Source organism: Sebastes fasciatus, chromosome 2 (genome assembly GCF_043250625.1).
Source record: "Sebastes fasciatus isolate fSebFas1 chromosome 2, fSebFas1.pri, whole genome shotgun sequence".
In the NCBI taxonomy this organism is placed as follows: domain Eukaryota; kingdom Metazoa; phylum Chordata; class Actinopteri; order Perciformes; family Sebastidae; genus Sebastes; species Sebastes fasciatus.
In genome coordinates this window covers 30,200,552-30,220,400 of record NC_133796.1, presented here as the reverse complement: position 1 = coordinate 30,220,400, position 19,849 = coordinate 30,200,552, and the positions used below count along the sequence as shown (strand labels likewise).

Below are 19,849 nucleotides of genomic sequence, written 5' to 3'. Positions count from 1 at the left end.
TCTGCGAATCCAATTGAATTTATGTAGGTAAGATTTTGCTTGTGAACAAAAACAGAAACATATTGTACCCATTGAAGTGATTTCAATATTTTCATTTTATGCTGAAATCTGGAAAGAAGTTACAAAAACTAAGAAATGCTGAAAATTTAACACACTGGTTTGAGACATGTTATGCATAAGAAGGAACACATCTTCAACTGTTTATTTATTTGTTTTATTTGTTAAAGATATCATGAAGCTCATCGCTACACTCCTAGAAATGATGTTAGTTTGATGTCTTACTCTCAAAAAGACATTTGTAGATGTGAGGAACGGCCAATATGTCCCCACTTCCAAAGATGTCCTCACTCTAAATTGGACTCAAATTAGTCCTCACAAAGACAGATGTAGAGCACTCAAACGCACTCATTCACACATACTCACACAAACAGTTTGTTATACAGTAGACAAGGCATTCATTCAACAAATGAAATCTTAAATCATTACTCAATCGCCCAAGTAAATATACACAACCATCAATACGAGTAGAAAGTACAGCAGAAAAACATTAAAATTTAAAAGAAGACGACTGGAAAAGCTTATATAACTTCATGGAGAATGGATGAAGAGTGTATTTTTGCGGTTCAATGGTTTCAGAGCTCTTCCCCAGATTGCATCGTCTCTTTGACTTTATGAACGTCTTAACATATTAATGGACCATACTGTACATGCTCATATGAAAGTATTCCTTCAATTTTTTGTCCTTAATCTGAAAAGGAATTGTGTATTTGTACCCTTATGGCAGCCTTGATTCATTCTCATTCTTTATAGTAGTATTTATAGTATTGCTTTTTTTGTCTGAACTGGATAAACTGTTATATTTGTGTACATTTGTGTACATTTGTGTACATTTGTCCATAAAAGCAGTGATTGGCTGCCAAAACAGCATGCCCATATATACACACACAGTTCTCGGAAAAGCAAAGGTCCATCATGTTTGCTCTTCCAAACCGTTCCTCTGCAGATGTTGTGACATCACACATTAGACAAACTGTGGCGTTAACTCTTTTGCTGCTGGACTGAAATGAGGCTTTAAAGAACGTGATTAGAGATCGTTGTTCTGTTCATACTTATTGTACCACCTGAAACCTGAACAATAAAAACTATAGGTGTGTTTATATGTATGTGAATGACCTGATGTGGGATGGTTCTTTAGATAGATAGATAGATAGATAGATAGATAGATACTTTATTGATCCCGAAGGAAATTTAGGCATCCAGTAGCTTAAACAACACATCCAACACCAATACACCTTAACTTTACGGGCATATTACATAAATACATCCATGGTAAATGTTTAAAAAATATTGGTGTTGTAAATGCATTTAAAGTCGCTGGATAATTCATATTACTTTTATCATAGAAGCTGATATAAGAACATATAAGCACGCTGTTACATGGTACAACCTGAGTTGATTTAATTGCAATTTGATTTAAGCATTAAATAACGATATCGCACACACTCAGTGACTATATTTGAATTTCCAAAGAGTCTCAGAAACTATTGAATGGGACCTATACTGATTTAAACAGCATCAGTTATTAATCTAATAATTTGAGATTATGGTCAATGGGACATTTATTCAGAACTCAAATTGAGATTTCTCCTGGTTTATTTCAAAATAGAGCAATACAGGAATGTTAAATGACAATTCCTTAAACAGCTATAGTTTATTTCTGTCCATGAACACGCAGAAAAATATCAAAACAAGCTGACGGATACACAGACACCAAAATATAGTAGGTTTGATGGTATGTTGGGGGGGAAACTGTTGTGTTTCTGTTAACCCCTTTCCATCGTTTGATTCAGTGTTAATATCAAAGATATTGATTCATGCAAGTTTAATCTATTTGAGCCCAGCACTGAGGCGACTTAGTATCAGTGTATTCATTTAGAAAGACAGTATTTTTTTTCATATTTGTTTTGTTCAACAAACAACCTTTTTTGCGTGCTGTGTTTATTCGCATAATTTACCTGACTGGGACAAACTGACACTTGAAAACAGTCCAGTGAAACTGTAATAGTACATGTGTATATTGATTTTGTTGCAAAAAAGATAACCGAATACAGAATGTTGTTAGACTGAGATCACTGGGTACATGAAGTGCTATTTTCACCTGTTCAAACAGGTGTTGTGTAATTTTTGGACTGCATTAGTCACTCATGTCCATACGCTAAATTGTGGCTTGAAACTGGCAGTTCTATACATAAACTATCCATATAGAAGGACATTTCTAACTCCTATAGGCGGGACATGTAGAGGGTTTGAATGAAGGAACTGATTCTACCTCTCAGTCACTATCAGTTCATTGTAGCAGATCCCCTCCCCGTTCATACCTTTGCTCTTTCACAATGTTTCGATCTACATGACCCAGCCCCCAGCCAATCAGGGTGCCCTTATCCATAAACCATGACTCCTGGTGTCCCCTCTCTTTCTGTACAAAGTGTTTCCAACTCTGACAGCAATGAGGCTTCTTTAAAACAGCTTCTACACACGCAGACAAAAGGATCTCACCACCAGACTCTACATTACCCAGACTCAAGATTTTAAGCATCACCTATGGGAGAAGTGTTGGTTCAAAGGAATAACCAAAGTGTCTGTGCGTCACCATGTCTGTGGCCAAAATCCTGTGCTGTTTGCTGTTAACGTACCACCTCAATGAGGGGAAGAGAATCAAAGAAAGCAGAGCAGGTGAGTGAAAAAGAGTGTGATAAAAGACATTTGTTTCATAGGTTCAACTGGACACCCTAAACTGTACAACTCAAAATCAGCCATGTCATGCTGTCAGTTCACATATTCAAAGCAGCAAATTATGTAATCAATATCAAGCTCCTGGTGACAGCTTTCAAACTGGGGGCACCAAACTGAAGTTTAAAAATTGGGCCTTTATCCTCTTAAACTTGATTTTTTTTTCTCCCAAATTTGCAGTGACAATAAATGTACAATGAAAATATTGCATATTCTTTATCTGAAATTATATGATGCTGAGTGACGTATTTACAACAAGACATTATTGTTTTAGAGCCTAACCATTACCTCACATAGATATATCCAAGTTGTACTGTGAATAATCTAACTTTAATTAAATTTTCCATGGTAATGTTGGGATCTTCTCTCCTTTAGAATCTAAAATAAACTTCTGTGTGTTTGGAACAAAGTTCAGCTGCGCAACACGTATTTGTGAAGATGAAGCCTCCAGTTGGCTCCAGCAGTACCTCGTAGCTTTAGGGTGTCAACTTTCAGATCTCCTGTTCTATCTGGTTTTATTGTTAATTTGAAGACTATTGATTCAAAATACATTTAATATCAAACAATTCATCAAATGTTCTGTCTAAAATCTACTGAACAGCACAGAACACCTCTTTTGTTTTGCTTATACTCCTGAGAGAATACTTTTTGCCATTAGTCAAAACTCAATTGACATTCCTACAGTTTAAACTTTTTAAAAAATCTTTTAAACAACTAAAATAGAAATGGAAACAACACTCTACGGCTCTTCTTGTTGTATTCTGTATTGAAAATGTTTTGAATTATGACACTATTAATGTTTTGAATTGAATGCTGAATGACTTGTGACATTATGGTGGCTGTTGCTGAAAATATAGAGGATACAATAACCAAACAGTTGAGAAATATTGCTGGACATTAGCTGTTTTATTTAATGTTTCTAAAATATTGCCCTTTTTTCTTAAATCTGCTGATGCTGAGTTTGTCCATAATAACTAACTACTAATTATGTAAATTGCATACCACCCAAGTTTTTCCCACAATCATTTAATTTGGTGAATTAACATATAAAATATTACAGAGTAAAAAATCTGTCTCTGGGCCGCAGTGCATGCGAACACTGCTGCAGTTTTCTTTTTTATTCTTCAACATTATTGCAGAAACCGTATTAAACTAATTACAGTGTGAGATTTGTAAAGCACACTCTGGTGCTCTGTTACTCATGAGTCAGACTGTTTTTAATTGCTCTCCGTGTTCTTATGGATAAACAGTCATAAAAATGAAGAGACACACTGATGAAAATGTGGGATTTAATGAGCAGAGGGGTGGATGATGGATGATGGATAATTACTTTTCATTACTTTCACTGTGGAAAAGTTTTCCTCATATCAGCAACCAGAGCTCATCGGACGGCAACTGTATCACCGAGCGTTCAGGCGCCTGGGTTTCTGGCATTATTAACATTAAAATGTTAGAATAACAAATATGCTGGACACGAATCAATGATGAAACATAGAGGAAGCGTAATGATAGATGTCTTTGGAGGACGATCTACAAAGTTTGTGAGTGACTGTGGGCTGTGGTTTTTAAAGATGTTGAGGGAGGAGGAGTTTATATAAGAAATTACGAGAAGAGTCTGGCAGAGATTCACTTGATGGAACTTCTTGTGATGTGTTATCTGTGTGCATCTGCCAAAGAGGTCTGCATGACCTGGAAACACAGCAAAGTGCTTCTGGAAGGGCGTTAGTCAGCCTGCAATCCAAATGGGCCTCAACAGGAAGTGTCTCCCTTTGATAATTTTATCAATACATAAATTAAAACATTTCTTCTACTCTCGAGTGCACAGAGAAACTGAATTTTCATGCGTTATTTGTAATCATTCACCTCAAAGTAAACACATCAGAAGATAACTCTTGTGCTGTTTGATTTCGGAGGTGCAGCGGATACAGAGCAGAGTGTAGTCCTGAGGCTGAACGAGCCGTACGTCAGCAGTTCAGCCTTCAGGATGTTTTCAGAAGGTGAGGACAACTGCGCACTGGACCCTCTGCAGCTGCACACGCTCACCTCCTGTGGATTCAACAGCAGTAATCCCCTCATCATCATCACTCACGGGTGGTCGGTAAGGTCAACTTTTCTTCCACTTCACTGACTTGAGCCACTGCATACAAAACATGGAACTCTGGGCCGGTATGGGGGAATTGCTGCTGGCATAGTTTCAGATGTAAATGTTGCATATGAATCCCTGAGATATATGAAGTAAACATGCAGAGACACTCTGAAAATGCCTGCAGAGACCCATTTAAAACTGAGGTCAATTAAGTTACACATCAATATTTAAACCTTCTTTCACTGGGTGCAGTTAGTTGAACTTGACAAGGTTCTTTAAACCATAACACTTAGGAGTTACACTGTGTCTTGTTTTTCCTAAGGTGGATGGTATAATGGAGAGCTGGGTGCTCAGGTTAGCCGCAGTCCTGAAGACAAGTCTAATAAACGTCAACGTGGTGATTACCGACTGGCTGTCCCTGGCTCACCAGCACTACCCCACAGCTGCACAGAGTACCCGCACTGTTGGAAAAGACATAGCTCACCTGCTGCAGTCACTTCAGGTCAGGGGACATTTCTCTAATGAAGGCCACTGTATTTTAAATATCATGCAATTAAGTCAAGTAAATTGGTGCATTTTTATACTGATGAGGCAGCTTTAAAAATGCCATGCAGGTACCACATTTACATTGTTAAATAATATAGCTGTCATAAACCCCAACAGGTACACTACCAGTTCCCAGTTAGAAAGGTTCATCTGATTGGCTACAGCCTCGGCGCTCACATATCTGGATTTGCCGGAAGCTATCTGGAAGGTTCGGACAAGATTGGAAGAATAACTGGTGAGTTTAAATCCACTGGCCAAAACAAATAGAATTTGCTAAAGTATATTTGTGTTTTATTCTGTAACAAAACGGTTCTCGATTGTATCTGTCCAGGTCTGGACCCAGCGGGGCCGCTGTTTGAAGGCATGTCTCCCACAGACAGACTGTCTCCTGATGATGCTGAATTTGTGGATGCCATCCACACCTTCACCCAGAAGCGTCTGGGCCTCAGCGTGGGCATCAAGCAAGCTGTGGCACATTATGACTTTTACCCCAACGGAGGAGAGTTCCAACCGGGATGTGACCTGCATAGCATTTACGAGCACGTATCCGAGTACGGGCTCAACGGTACGATAAAGAACTCACTACAACACCTTAGAAAATGAAAATATATTAAAAAAAAATACATATATGTACTTACTATATAATATGGTCCTCTGGGGACAATAAAATCTAAAGCCCTGCAAGTGGCCCCTAGAGGCTGTAATGTTTAATACACATTAAAATATATAAAAAGTGTTGGACAGAAAGAACTTCCTGTTCTTTTTATTGCAGTAGTGAGGCTAAAATGTCAAATTAGCCCCGAGAGTGAGGTTAACAAGGAGGTTTATCTTCTGGGGACCTTGAATATGCTCAGAAATTTCCATGTTATATATATTTCTTTTCCACATTTTTTTGTATACAAATTGACAGATTTGGCCTCATGGAGATGCTATAAAAAGGTCAGGAAGCCATTAGTTTTGAAATATCTTTAGTACAAAGCTGACTGTGGATTTTGATATTTCTTGTGTAAAGTAGAAACTTTATCCTGACGGTGGCGTCAGAGAGCTCCACAGTTACCAGAAAGATCACAATTCAACCTCTGAGAACCATGAACATCTCCTGGCCAGTAGATCACAATTGAATAATCTATATTGTAACTAAGGATGCAAAACCGAACCGCAAAAAGAAAACGAGCCGTTCAATGACGTACAAAACGAATCGTGGGATTGTTGAACCGTTGCACCACTACTAAATTCAGGCCTGCTAGTTATTTGACGAGTTGCCAGAGACATAGAAGAGGCAATTATCACTTATATACGTCTTTATTTTTATTACTTTGGTTTCATATAATATAGAAATATGATTTATTACTATCAATCAATCAATCAGTTTATCTATTAATATATTTTGGAGATCAAACATGTTAGAAATGTTTATGTTTTTCTTCTCCCTAATGTGCAAAACTAACCGAACCGAAACCGTGACCCAAAAACTGCAATACAAACCGAAGCGTGGGCTTATTGAACCGTTGCAGCACTAACTGTAACCCACTGTTACAGTTCTGACTTTAGAAAAAGTCATCTACAGAACAGGAGTAGAATATTTGAAGATTTCAGTGTCTTGAGAACGGCATTTAGGTTTCAGTGATTTCAGCACACCACCTGAAAAAAGAACATTGTGATGAGACCAAACCTAAATATTTTTAACATTTCTACATCTTTTCTGAAACAAATAGTCTGAAACAAATCCAGACCAAAAATACCATTACAGTTACTTCTCAGGAACACCATTTATATTTTCAAAGTGATATGTAATGGTGCTGCTCTCATTCAGGCCTGAACAGACTTGCCATATTCCGCTTTCTGTGTGCCATTTACAACCCTGCATCTGTAGAGAAAATGTGTTCTGCTGCTTAACCGCTTACTGGTTTGCCTCTTCCTCTGCTCTATCATAACATTTTTTTTTGTCTTAATTGGTCTTGCCACCTCAAAACACTGGTTCAGAAGGAATATCTTGGGCACCGATTCATCATCTTTTGCTTGTTGACAGTTTCTCGTTCTGAGTTTAATTCCCTCCAGTCTAACACAAGTGGCTCTGGGATTTATGGTGCTTCTCAATCCAAAACACATCCGCATAATATGACAGCGAGAGCCACATTAAAGCATCTGTCATCCTCGGGAGTTAATTAGCAACATGTGCCTTCCTCCGCTCGGTCCATCCCTCTGAGCTGAGCTGCCTCCAGGCTACAAGAATCTACACAGAGAAAAGGCCTCCAGAGAAGACCAGTGTCACACATAATGAGACGCTTTTAGGAGACATGACAGCAGGACAGTCTGATAGATGTCAGGCTTTGGTGATAATGAAGTCAATCCGCAAATAATGGTCAGACACTATATGATTAAGATGCTCCACCGCCTCTCAATGCACAGGAGAATACTTTGTGTGGAATTGATCTGTCAATGTCTCACGTTTTAAACGTCCACCATTTTTTAAAATTTCTTCCCATAGGTTTCCAGCAGACCATCAAATGTGCTCATGAGCGGTCCGTCCATCTATTCATGGACTCTGTGCTGAATAAAGACAAGCAGAGCATGGCATACAGGTGCAGGGATAAAAGTGCTTTTGACAAAGGCATCTGTCTGGACTGTCGGAAGAATCGCTGCAACACACTGGGCTACAATATCAGGAAGGTTCGCAGTGGCGCCAGCAAGAGGCTCTACCTGAACACACGCTCTCGGATGCCTTACAAACGTATGTGTTTGTCCTCGTCATTTCAACCAAACGGCCTTAAAGGGGACCTATTATGCTATTATCCTTTAGTGTGTTATATAGTTTTTATAGGCATGTAAAAGGTCTGCAAAGTTACAAAGCCCAGGCCAAAGAGAGTTACTCTCCTTCACAGAAACACTGCTCCTGAACCGCCTGAAACACCTCGCTTGAAGTCCCGCCTTTTCTTCGGTAACATGGTGATGTCACCAAGTAACACATTTGCATAATACTCGCCTAGCGGCTATTTTGGCACACCCTCAAACAAAGCTAGTTAGAGCGGACAGAGGGTGAAAAGCGGTGGTGCAGCACAGCCGCTACGAGAAAAATTAAGCGTTTACATTCAAGCATGTAAATATGTTCTAGTACATACCCAAAATACAAGTATGCACCTGAAAATAAGCATAATTTGTCCTCTTTAAGATACATTTATATATCTGTAGTCATTATATCATATATCATACTGTATACTATAGAGCAACAGTGCTGTGTGTCTTTCATGCAAATTCAATAATTCTACAATGTACTGTGTGTGTACAGTCTTGAATGATCATCTGAGACGGATGCACAAGGCGATGACATATAAATCAATGACATTTAATATTTAATTAAGTCTGATGATGGTTTATATATTTCTTTTTGTCAACAATATCCCATGAAAAGATCAAAACTAGCACCTTCTTGTTTCCGGTTCCTTCTCTGCAGTCTATCACTACCAGTTCAGGATCCAGTTGGTCAACCAGATGGAGGGGATTGAGCCCTCTCTCACCATCTCCTTCACTGGAACAAAGGAGGAGAGTGGAGACCTCCCCATCACCGTGTGAGTACTGTACCACCTCCCATCAGGCTTAAATTACATCACATCTACGCTCGGTGCACTCGGGCCTTTGACACATGCAATATGCAGCTGTGCTCTCAGCCCTATAAAGAAAGAAAGCAGCTGACACACATGGAAACAACTGGAGCTGCTGCATGAAAGAGATCTATAAATGGGGATGATGGAGTGAATAATTTATTCAAGACACTATTCCCTATCTGTGTTATCCTTCATGTTCTGTGTATCAAAGAGCCAAACCAGTATAAGAAGAGGAAATCTCATGTGCTGTCCTGCTTTAGTTGCAGACCATCATTTTGTTTTGTAATAAAGAAATGTGTCAGCCTGTTGCAAGATGCTTTCTGCTGTAATAATCTCACCTCTGTCTTCCTTTTTAAACTCTAACAGCACTGGAAATGTATCGGGGAATAAGACCTACACCTTCCTGATCACCCTGGACAGAGACTTAGGGGATCTGATGTTGCTCAGATTGCACTGGGAGGGACCGGCTCTGTGGAAGAACGTGTGGAACCGGGTTCATAACATCATTCCCTGGGGCGGCCAGAGGAGAATCCCACTGCTGACTGTGGGCAGGATCAGCATCAAAGCAGGCGAGACGCAGGAGAGGTACAGCTCTACCTTACAAGTATCCAGATGTTTTAAAGTAGCAATACTTCAATGTGAAAATACTCCATTACAAACGTTCATTACACCATTCACTACATTCAAAAAATGTACACGTTTAGAAGTATTATCAACAAAACAGTATAAAAAGTAGAAGTATCGTTAATGCAGAATGGCCCCTTTCAGAGTTTCACTGTATATCATTATATATATTTCAATAATGGATCATTATTACAGTTGCATTAAGATGTAAGCAGCATCTTAATGTCATAGGTGGTAAAAGTGAAGCTAATTTTAACAAATTTATACACTGTTGGTAGTTTAATATATCAGTTTCTTATTTGAGAATGCAAACACAGCAGAGTGCAGACTAGGGCTGCACAATTAATCAAAATTTTATCAAAATTGCAGTATGGCCTACTGCAATTTTGAAATCGTAGGATGAGGAGGAAATCACAATATTTGTTAAAGCTGCAGTGGGTCGAAATGGAGCGAATAGTAAAAAAAAAAAGTATAGTCACTATATCCTGACAGTAGTGCATGAGACAGGCAATCTGAAAAAAATCATGTGCCTCTGTGTCCTCCGGTGCTCCTAATGGATTCTGCAAGATTTCACAGACCGGAGGAAAACAACCAATCAGAGTCGAGCTGGAGTCTGCCATCTCTGAGCAGCTGCCAATCACTCACGAACTCTGATCAAACGGTCAAACTAGGCAGCGCTGATCAAACACAAATCAATATTCTGTTACTGTAATGCCTATTTCTCACCTCCAGTGTTTTCAGAAACATCTTGTAGTGTACTGTTTAGCTGTAAAATGAGAAGGTTTGTGACTCGGCAGCCTTATTGAGATCAAGTTGAGGAAATACCAAGCACCGCCCACCAGCCGGAGCACAGCCAATAGGAACGCTCTCTCTCTGAAATGACCTGTGATTGGCCAAAATCTCCCGTCACGTGCTAGATTTTCTAAAGCCTGAAAACAGAGCCATGAGGAGGTGCAGAAGTGTAGTTATCTCTCAGAACACTTGAATTACAATATGCTGAAAGGTTATTATGGAATTGTTGCCCAATGATGCCAAAAACGTTCTGCCTACTGATGCTTCAAAGGTGAAATTTGTGTCAAAATAGCATTTTAAATTAAATATTGTCATGATGCAGAGATGTCCTGGCCTACACATCATATTCTACAGACTTAAGAAAACATATTTGTTTGGTTCAGACCCCTGCAAAAACCACACAATCATTCAATCATATGTTTTTCAATGAAAATGAGAATAATGATGTAAAAACTATCATACCCTCTAAAATCGCAAATCATATCGCTATTGCAATATCAGTAAAAATAATCGCCATTAGATATTTTTTTCAAAATCGTGCAGCTCTGGTGCAGACCAGTGGGAGCTCAGACACAAGTTCATCAAAATTAAACACAACTGTTCCGCAACACACCATGCTTTACTCCCCAAATGTTGTCTATTTGTCTGGGCCTCAGCGTTTCTAGTTTCTTTTTACACAATCCATCAATTAGTCATGTGACTTATAAATACTGCAAACACCATATATAATCAACATTACGACCATTTTTTTTCAAATGTCCTTTTACAGTTAGTAAGTGCTTTGAAGAGATGGTTGTGCATCATATTTTAGAAACATTTTGTTTGGAAAATCTCACTTTACAAGAGATGTGGTGGAGCAGACCTATAGAGTACCATAAAATGGAAAAAGTACATCAAAACTGTACTTAAGAACGGCAGATGAGTAAATTCACTGTATTTATTAGTATTAGAGGATTATTACTACTTGAGTATTACTGTTAAATGTATATATTTAAAGTAGCTGTCACATATCATGTACTATTTGAGTGTGCCAAGTTATAAATCCTACTAATTACACAAAATACACATTAACACATTCGATAAAGAATAATGTACTCGTTTGCAGATACAATAACATGTTGCACTCTTGACAGCAGAAAAGCCTTCTACATTTACCCCATCACAGGCTTGTAATGCCACCTAGTGGATTATTTCACACACACACAATTTGAATCATTTATCATGATGGACTGACCGCTCTCTCTGTTCACACTCTTTCTGTTTGACAGCACCACGTCAACTACATTGTTTCTGTTTTGTAGGACATCTTTTTGTGCCCAGACAGATGATGGACAGCGTGTTGAAGCGTCACAAGATACTGTGTTTGTTCGCTGTAAAGAAGACAAACAAAAACAGCGCAGAAGAAAGCACAACTAATAGACTCGTGTGGGTTCCTTATTAATCTGTTCAACGGACTGAGGATGTCTGATGGATGGCCACAATTAGATGAAAGTCTGTTAACTCCTCAAAGTGTGGCTGTGCAGATTTAGGGAGTAAATATGAATTGTCTGAAAGATGTGGCAGTGAAAAATATAAGTGACATTAAATTAAATAATTCTGGGAAACTGAAGCTAAAAAACAAAAAACAAAAAACAACTATTGTAAACTGTGTTTACAAGTTACAGAAACATCTTTAAGTTTGATTATGTAATAAAATCATTAAGCCAAGTATTACACAGTGTAGTTTTAAGAACCAGCCCATATTTACATTTCTGTCTACATACAAAATGTCTTTCAGTGGAATGAAGAGTTGAAAGTTTGCCAATTCAAATGTTAACCAAACAGACAGTGAACACAGAGTCGGACGTTCAATGACCTTTTGATGACGTTAATTCCAAATTGTGTAAATGTATTTTTTTCTGTGTGTCCTATGCCAAATTATCAACCTCATTATTTAAAAACCTACGTTAGTCTTGCCAGAAACATCATATATATATACAAGTGTTAATCAAACTCAAACCAGAGCAATAAATATACTCTTTTCTATTCTGTGTTGTGGTTTGTTTGTATTTTAACGTCTGTATGAGGCAGGTTTAATCACAGAGAGCTGAGTAAACTCAAGCTCATGTCAGACCATCCTGTCCTGTCGAGAAAGCTCCAAAATTGGACATGTCATCGCTTCCCTGAATGTCTAACTTTTATGGTGTAATGAAAAAATGTCTTAAACATAAAGTGTGAGATGAACTCAGACCTGTTGAACAATCATAATACTACCTTTTGCTGTTACACACAAACAGTGAAAACAAACATTTGATCAACTCTGGTTTATTAATGCATTTCAAGTAGTTCAAAAGAAATTATATTTTTGCACAATAACTTTGCAAATTTTGTAAATTTTTCAAAGTAAGCAGAAGAATGGGAAACAGAACCAAAGAAAAAAGTAAATAAAAAGACAATTGAAGACACTGTATAAAACACAGGAGACATTAAAATCAGACAGTAGTACTAAACTTATACCATTTGGGATTCTCCGTTTACATCACTTACACTTCAGTGCACATTTTCTCAACATCATAGCAACACATGTGAAAGACCGAAAAAAAATCCCAGAGCGTATAATCCCCCCAACACCCAGTATTGTCCACATCTCACCATATCAACAAAAAAAGATAAGGATGGTTCAGCAAAGCAGCTCTCACACACACTGACAGACACACACAGACACACACACACACACAGCTTTAAAATTTGCCAAAGATAATGAAAAATATACTTTAAGCTCCGACCGAAAAGAAAAAGCACTATCAGTAGCACCAGAAAGACAAACAAAACCAGGAAAAGAAGCATCAGAGGTTTGCCTTTGTGTCTGTTCAGAAACTTTGCTGCAGCACACAGACACTATTTTGTTATGAAAACACAATAGAACAGTCCATGAACCCATTTAGGAGAAAACATTGAAGGCATATCTCTGTGAAGAGGCTAACTTGTTCGCTGTTGAGCTCTGTGATACTCTGCATAGAATCTATCTGATCGATAACACGACATCCTCACACCCGCACAGAAAACAATGCCGAGCTGCAGCTGTGCTCCAAATAACTCTTTTGCAAAGGTAAGAAGAAAAAATAAGTCTGTCTTTGCTCCACCAAGTTTCCTCCTAAAATAATTTTAAGAAACTATACATATATATATATATTTATTTATATTCTGCCAGTAACTCTGCACTCTCTCCCCTCTGTTAGTGAAGTTTAATCTGATTGGAGACGAATGAAAACTCAAGTTAAGCCAAATTAGAGCTGGGCAATATTAGAATATTATACATATATACTAATATATTATATATGGATTCAGCCTAGGTAAAGATCACTGACACTAGTACACCAACTTCAGTCACACTGCTCTGAGTAGGCACATTTTTAATGAAATTAAACAAACCAACAGGGTGTAACAAGGGAAACAAAGTTCCTTGAGTAATCAGTAGGAAGAGAAAGGACAGAACAGAACAGCGGTGGATGGCTGACACATAGTGATTGTTCGCTCAGGTAAAAGTCTGTTAACAGCAGCAACAAAGCAACAATCAAATTAAAAGCTCTAGTTTTCCTCAATTGATTCAATTCCTCCACATATACAAATAATCTGAACTGCAAGTAACATCAATAAAAGCTAAATCACATTTGAACCAGAACGGTTCCTCATCGGGCAAACAGAGGCCGAGAGGATCCAACTGCTTTTGAGTGGTTTTAACAGATTTTTAAACGACTGCCAGTGTGAAATTCAAAAACGTGGCCAGAACACAAGTGAAAACGTGGGCAGGGAAATCACAATAGGACACTTCTTTTCTGTATTAACTTCTTATACACGCAGCAGGCTTCTGTCCCCAGAGTTAAGTTCAAACATATTCTCCTTTTTGCTTCCTCACTCTGAATGTAAAGAAACTCTCTGTAGCACTATATCTTTATGTAAACGCAGCTGCAAAACCATATGACCACAAGAAATATACATATCCAGATAATCAATCTCCCCCTCCACTTGATAACAGATAATCTTATTAAGCTCATTTATCTATATTCTTGTCACACAACCTGTTCTCAACCTCCCACGGCAGCCAACGTGAACCCCTTCTGTACAGGCGATAGCTAGGAGGGACTTTACCCTGAAATACGCATGCAGCCATCTTTTCCACTCAATACACTTGTCTGCTGTTGTTTTATTAATCCTGAGAAAGTGAATTAAAACAGTAAATTATCTTAAAGAAAATCTATTTCATTTGAAAACACAGAAAAACTGCAATATCTGTACAACTGCACAATGAAAGAACATGTATGCTTTAGAAATGAAAATGCTTTGATGGTGTTTTTGATTTTAAACAATCTAATTACATTGGCAAAAAAAAAAGTTTTCTTCCAACTGAACGTCTCAATGTTGTTTTTGATTGGCAGCAAATACCCATGTGAGTTGCAGTGCTGCCATCATGCTGATGGTGGCAGAACTTCAGAGAGGAAGAACAGGAAAGGAAAAAGGTAGTACAGATGAAGGACAGAGGAGGGCGACTAACACAAAGCTGCTTCTCTCTCCATTCTGGTATAAAAAAAAAAAAAGCATTTAAAGATTAAGACTACATAACATAAATCAGTGAATTCCTCTTCCTCCTCTTTCCTTGGAAAAGTTATTTATTTCCTATAAAAGCTATGTGAACCACTGCTAATCTGGCTCTCAGAGCAGAGGTGCTAAGTGAGTTTGTTAGGGCCCAAAAAAACAAAACACTTTGGGCTTTGTCCAGTAAAATCGATCCAGTTGCAAGTTCTTTGAATTCTGCAATAGGTGGTAAAGGTAACTCTTTGGAGTGAAGTGCTCCCATTATAGGCACTAAGAAGAACCAAGGCAAAGAGCGGACCAGAATCTCACTGTCTCAGCTGTGCCATTTGATAGTTCTCTCTGTTCTGACGGTGGTGGCGCTGGCCCTGGCCCTGGCCCTGTGCCTGCCGGGCTGCTTGCTGCTGCGTTCTCCTCTTCAGTGTACCTACAGGACATCAACATCACAGTGAGGGTCAAAAAAGGAACAATGAACACTAGAAACTAATGCTGCTCCTTTTCTATACCATGAGAGACGTTTCCACAGCAGAAGATGAGGCAAACACAGCATTAACATGTACAATCTTAAAACATTCAAGACCTCCATCATAAACAACAACTAAGAGTCTTTCAGAGGCTGTACTCAGAGAGCTACCGGTGTCACATGAAACTAGAAAACCTAAGGAATCCATTAGTACCAACTATGTCATGCTAGCATGTCGGGAAGGAGGCTAAATAAAGCTCCAAAGTTGGGCTAAATTTTAGCGAGGACAAACTTGCATGGCCATTTTCAAAGTGGTCCCTTGACCTCTGACCTCATGATATGTGAATGAAAATGGGTTCTATGGGTACCCACGATTCTCCCCTTTACAGACATGCCCACTTTATGATAATCACATGCAGTTTGGGGCAAAACCATGCAGTTTTTTACATACAGTATAAATGTGTTATTTTCACCTATTCTAAAATGCTGTATTTGAATATTTCTGCATACTGGGGTCCCTAAACAGTCTGAGAATTACATCAATTGGGTATCACTGTAAAGCGGAGACTCTTGTGGATCCAATGAGCCCAACCGTATTCACGTGTGATGATGTTAGTCCAAACTACGACAACCACAAACTAGAGACCTAGGGCATTCAGAGGATGGGTGGCTTTCCTAGGTAGATTGACAATAAGAAGGTTTCTGAGCAGTTTCCAGAACAGAAGTGCTCGCCATCCAATCGCAGAAAAATGCAATTCCTGCAGAAATCTTAAAATGTCAAACGTTTTTGGTACCAAATCAAAGCATTGCTTTTTCTATGGTGTTCCTCAAGGTTTTGTTGTCTTAACGTGGTATTTTGGAGGAACTTTTTATCATATTTATCAATTCTCGAGTGGTAAAAGATGGTTGAATTTAGCACCAAATCTGTGTAACAAATGGTTCAACCCAAAAATTACTGCAACAACGTATGAGACATAATAGAGCATGGGGATGGCCATCACATACTTCTATCATCATTTTTTTTTTTTCTGATTTATCACAATGCTGAGCTGCATCTCAAATTATTCTTCGGGTTCCCAGCTTTCAGATGATGTTCACCACTTCTATGTGACATCTACTGTTGACCTGCTATCTCCCCCTAAAGACCCCCCTGTACCCCCTAAAAAAAAGACAAAAAGGGATCTACGGTAGAGAGGGGTGGAGTGGAAAAGGTTAAGCTGCATTCAACTATCTATCTAAAGTGGGTGCATGTGAACATACATGTAAATATAAACACATATGATGTACTGTACCTGGCAGTGGCTTTGGTGGGGGCAGTTTGGGGTTGCTGCTGGGGGTGTGGACGCTGCAGATCTTGATGAAGCCAGCCATTAGCATAATAAGAGCGATGCCCATCAACAGCACTGCCCACCAGTGAGCCTGGAAAACAGAGGATATATTAATTAAAGGATCTAAAAACATCGCAGAATGTATGTTGGTGTCATTGTGTTGACATGTCTTTTCTGCGTTTCCTGTACTGGGACACTCACCACTATCCACTCTGCAATATTCTCGTAGAGTTCCGCATTGAAGATTGCTTTCTTCAGCCTTGCCAGAGGCCCATCGGCGTCCACCAGACGACACCTCATGAACACATCACAGTAGCCCTTAAAGTCATTGCAGGGCGAGCCGGGCTGCAGCGTCGTGATCTTCTTGTTGAAGAATTGGGCCAATTTCTCTGAGCCTGTACTGCTGCAGGTGTTGGGCTTCACTGAGGGCAGAAGAAGAGGGAGTGACCTTTGAGATACTGACAATAACTCAGTCCTTTAGCCTGAAGATGACACGACTAAGAACATAAAGTAAGACAAACAGCCATTGATGGCATCACATTATTCTAGCTTAATATTACTGCTGTGGTTGTGTATTTTGATCCATGAACAGTTCTGCAGCCTGCCACTCACTTTTGTCCATGCAGCACACGTGGCACAGCTCAGCTGCCTCATCCTCGCTGTTTTCGCTGGCACAGGTGCATACCTCCAGACCATACTTCTCACAAATGGAACCCGAGCATACCTGGTCCAAACAAGCAGGCAGCAGGAAAAAAAACCAATTTATTTTAAATAAAAAAACAAGCTCACAAACTGCACATACCAGACACAGAACAGCAAGAGGGTAACTAATACTAACATACCCCATTGAGGCAGACTTGTGTTTCGGAATGGCAAGAGGTGAAGTTTGCCTTTGGTTCTGAGGAAGGACACAGAGGAGTATTTCCATTGCACATCCCCCTTTCGGCGCACTCGGAATCCTCTCTGCACTGGAAACTTGTGCTCTGGTATCCACACTGTACTGTGCAACATGGGCCTTGGCTGGGACTGTGGAATAAGAATTACAAATATGCAATCAAAAATCAAACAACGGCTATGATATTAACAGCAATATTTGTGCTAAATAATTCGACTGAAGAAAGGCATTCTAATCACATCTGACCTGCAGATTTGTCCAGTTTGGAGTTTGCACCTTTTGCCCTCCACTTCATTGGCATTATAGCAGCAGGTGTCTTTACACTGATCACTGTAGCCGCAGTCACACTGTTCTCCATCTTCCACTATTCCATTACCACAGATAGGCTGGCCAGACTCTGTACACACAGACACAACAGCATGAAGACAGAATCTCTCACACACACACACAGACAGGAAGAGATAAGTTCGAAAGAGAGAATTTACCAACAAAACAGTCATTCCTCTTCTTCGTCAGAACAGCGCTTATATTGCGGATGCTGCAGATAGAGAACTTGTTATTGTTGAGCTTGTCCCCTGATGTGGCTCTGGCGTACATGATGTAGTTGCCCTGCTCCTTTCTGTCCTGCTGCTTAGACTCTCCAGGGGTGCATTCGATCCCAGAGTCATGCTGTAAAAAAGCAAGCAAGTAAGGCACAGAGATACTTGAGAGAGAGGTGCATATAATATATGGCACAGCTTGAGAAAGAGAAAAGTGTGTACTGGCAAAGGCCAGTGTTTTAAATCAAAGTACTTACAGGAGAGCCAAAGTTGTGCCCAACCTCATGAGCGAAGGTAATGTGTGAAACCTTGGGAGGGACGTGGGAGGCGTAGTTCTGCACAGTGATGATACCAGTGTTCAGAGACTTCCTCTTCCCATCAGAGTACAGTTTGCTCCTCTCACAGATGCCCCCAGAGCTTCCTGTGGCAGGAGAATAAAACGTATAAGAGCAGAATGGATTATCATATTATTTAAATCCTAGACAGTATTTCACAGATATTATTTGTATTTTAACATTGGGTTAATTCACAGTCGCAGACTGAAGTTAAACAATCATCAAATAGGTTCAATCGGCTTCAGTCAAAAGCACGTTGTTCCTGTGGTGTTAAGAGTTAGGTGAGGTGACCATTTAAATCCTGCAAACAGATACCCTAACAGGTTAAAGCTAGGCTTGGTTATCTTGAGAAACTAGCAAGAATACACCAGAGCTTAAAAATGATCCAACCAAAAAACCCAGCCCAGTGTTCCCAACTCTTTTCCAATGAACATAGCTGGCAGCACTAGCTCCAAAGGCCCTAAATCTAGTGAGAAGGTTGCCAAGTCGGCAAGACTGACAGTCCAAACCTTCAGGCCTCCCTCCAAAGCCACTCCCCCACAATTATCATTATGAACATAAGCAGATCATATTGAACGTGAACAACAAACATGGCTAATGTTAGTACTCACAGCTGTCAACTAGCAGCTTGTGGAAGACTCCGCTGATGCGCAATGAGTGCACGGGCAGAGTGCGTGTAGGTAAGCAGGCATGTAGGTAGACAGGCAGGCCGGTAGCCCACATTAAGTGATTGGACGTGTTTATAACAGTCCTGCGACAGCAACAGATACCAATTCTTTTTTTTTTTTGTCAGAGCATTTGATTTACGGTTGCGGTCAGGATGTAATGAGAATTTCAACTAATATAACAAAAAAATGTTTTGGAAGATTACCAAGCCTAACTTTAAACACCAACACAAGTACGCACACACGCACACTAAAACACTGACACAGGAGTCACTGTTCCACATTTCACAAAAACACTACTAGTGTACTTCTGCATTCAAGAGAAAATCCCTGAACCATAAACTACAGTAACATTAACAGACGGAGCAAGTTACTAGTGTATACCGAAGTGGCTGATGCATTAGTCAAGTCTCTGCAATGTCAGCTTTACCACAAAACTAAAACTAAAATCAATTTAAAAAAAGGGGTCAAATGAAATATCACAAGTGTCTCTGATGCCATAAAACATTTAGTATTTTAGTCATTTAGTTTATCACTACCATCACTTTTCTGCATCAAGCAAAAAAGAAGCAGCAAAGTGATCTTATTAAAAATGATCTCTCTTTAGGAAAATGT

General features: G+C 39.3%; 2 protein-coding genes across 3 annotated transcripts in view; one reads left to right on the top strand and one right to left on the bottom strand.

The window, feature by feature from the left end:
- Positions 1-2,448: 2,448 nt before the first annotated feature.
- Positions 2,449-12,465, top strand: lipca (lipase, hepatic a). 2 transcript variants are annotated; one of them, XM_074618216.1, is made up of 9 exons: positions 2,449-2,733; positions 4,704-4,888; positions 5,199-5,378; positions 5,540-5,657; positions 5,754-5,987; positions 7,911-8,153; positions 8,874-8,988; positions 9,391-9,609; positions 11,742-12,465. In XM_074618216.1, the coding sequence occupies exons 1-9, from the start codon at positions 2,652-2,654 to the stop codon at positions 11,854-11,856; spliced, it is 1,491 nt and encodes a 496-aa protein (XP_074474317.1). In that variant the 5' UTR covers positions 2,449-2,651; the 3' UTR covers positions 11,857-12,465. The 2 variants fall into 2 exon arrangements, with proteins under 2 accessions (XP_074474317.1, XP_074474324.1); XM_074618223.1 differs by having other exon boundaries at positions 2,451-2,733; positions 4,710-4,888.
- Positions 12,466-12,728: 263 nt separating this feature from the next.
- Positions 12,729-19,849, bottom strand: part of adam10a (ADAM metallopeptidase domain 10a) — a 38,177-nt gene continuing 31,056 nt past the window's right edge. The window contains exons 9-16 of the mRNA XM_074618203.1: positions 18,492-18,655; positions 18,181-18,364; positions 17,942-18,092; positions 17,643-17,826; positions 17,413-17,524; positions 17,002-17,222; positions 16,765-16,891; positions 12,729-15,436 (exon numbers count right to left, since the gene is read on the bottom strand). Coding sequence (XP_074474304.1) covers positions 15,318-15,436; positions 16,765-16,891; positions 17,002-17,222; positions 17,413-17,524; positions 17,643-17,826; positions 17,942-18,092; positions 18,181-18,364; positions 18,492-18,655 — 1,262 coding nt within the window. The 3' untranslated portion in view covers positions 12,729-15,317. The remainder of the gene's footprint in view (positions 15,437-16,764; positions 16,892-17,001; positions 17,223-17,412; positions 17,525-17,642; positions 17,827-17,941; positions 18,093-18,180; positions 18,365-18,491; positions 18,656-19,849) is intronic.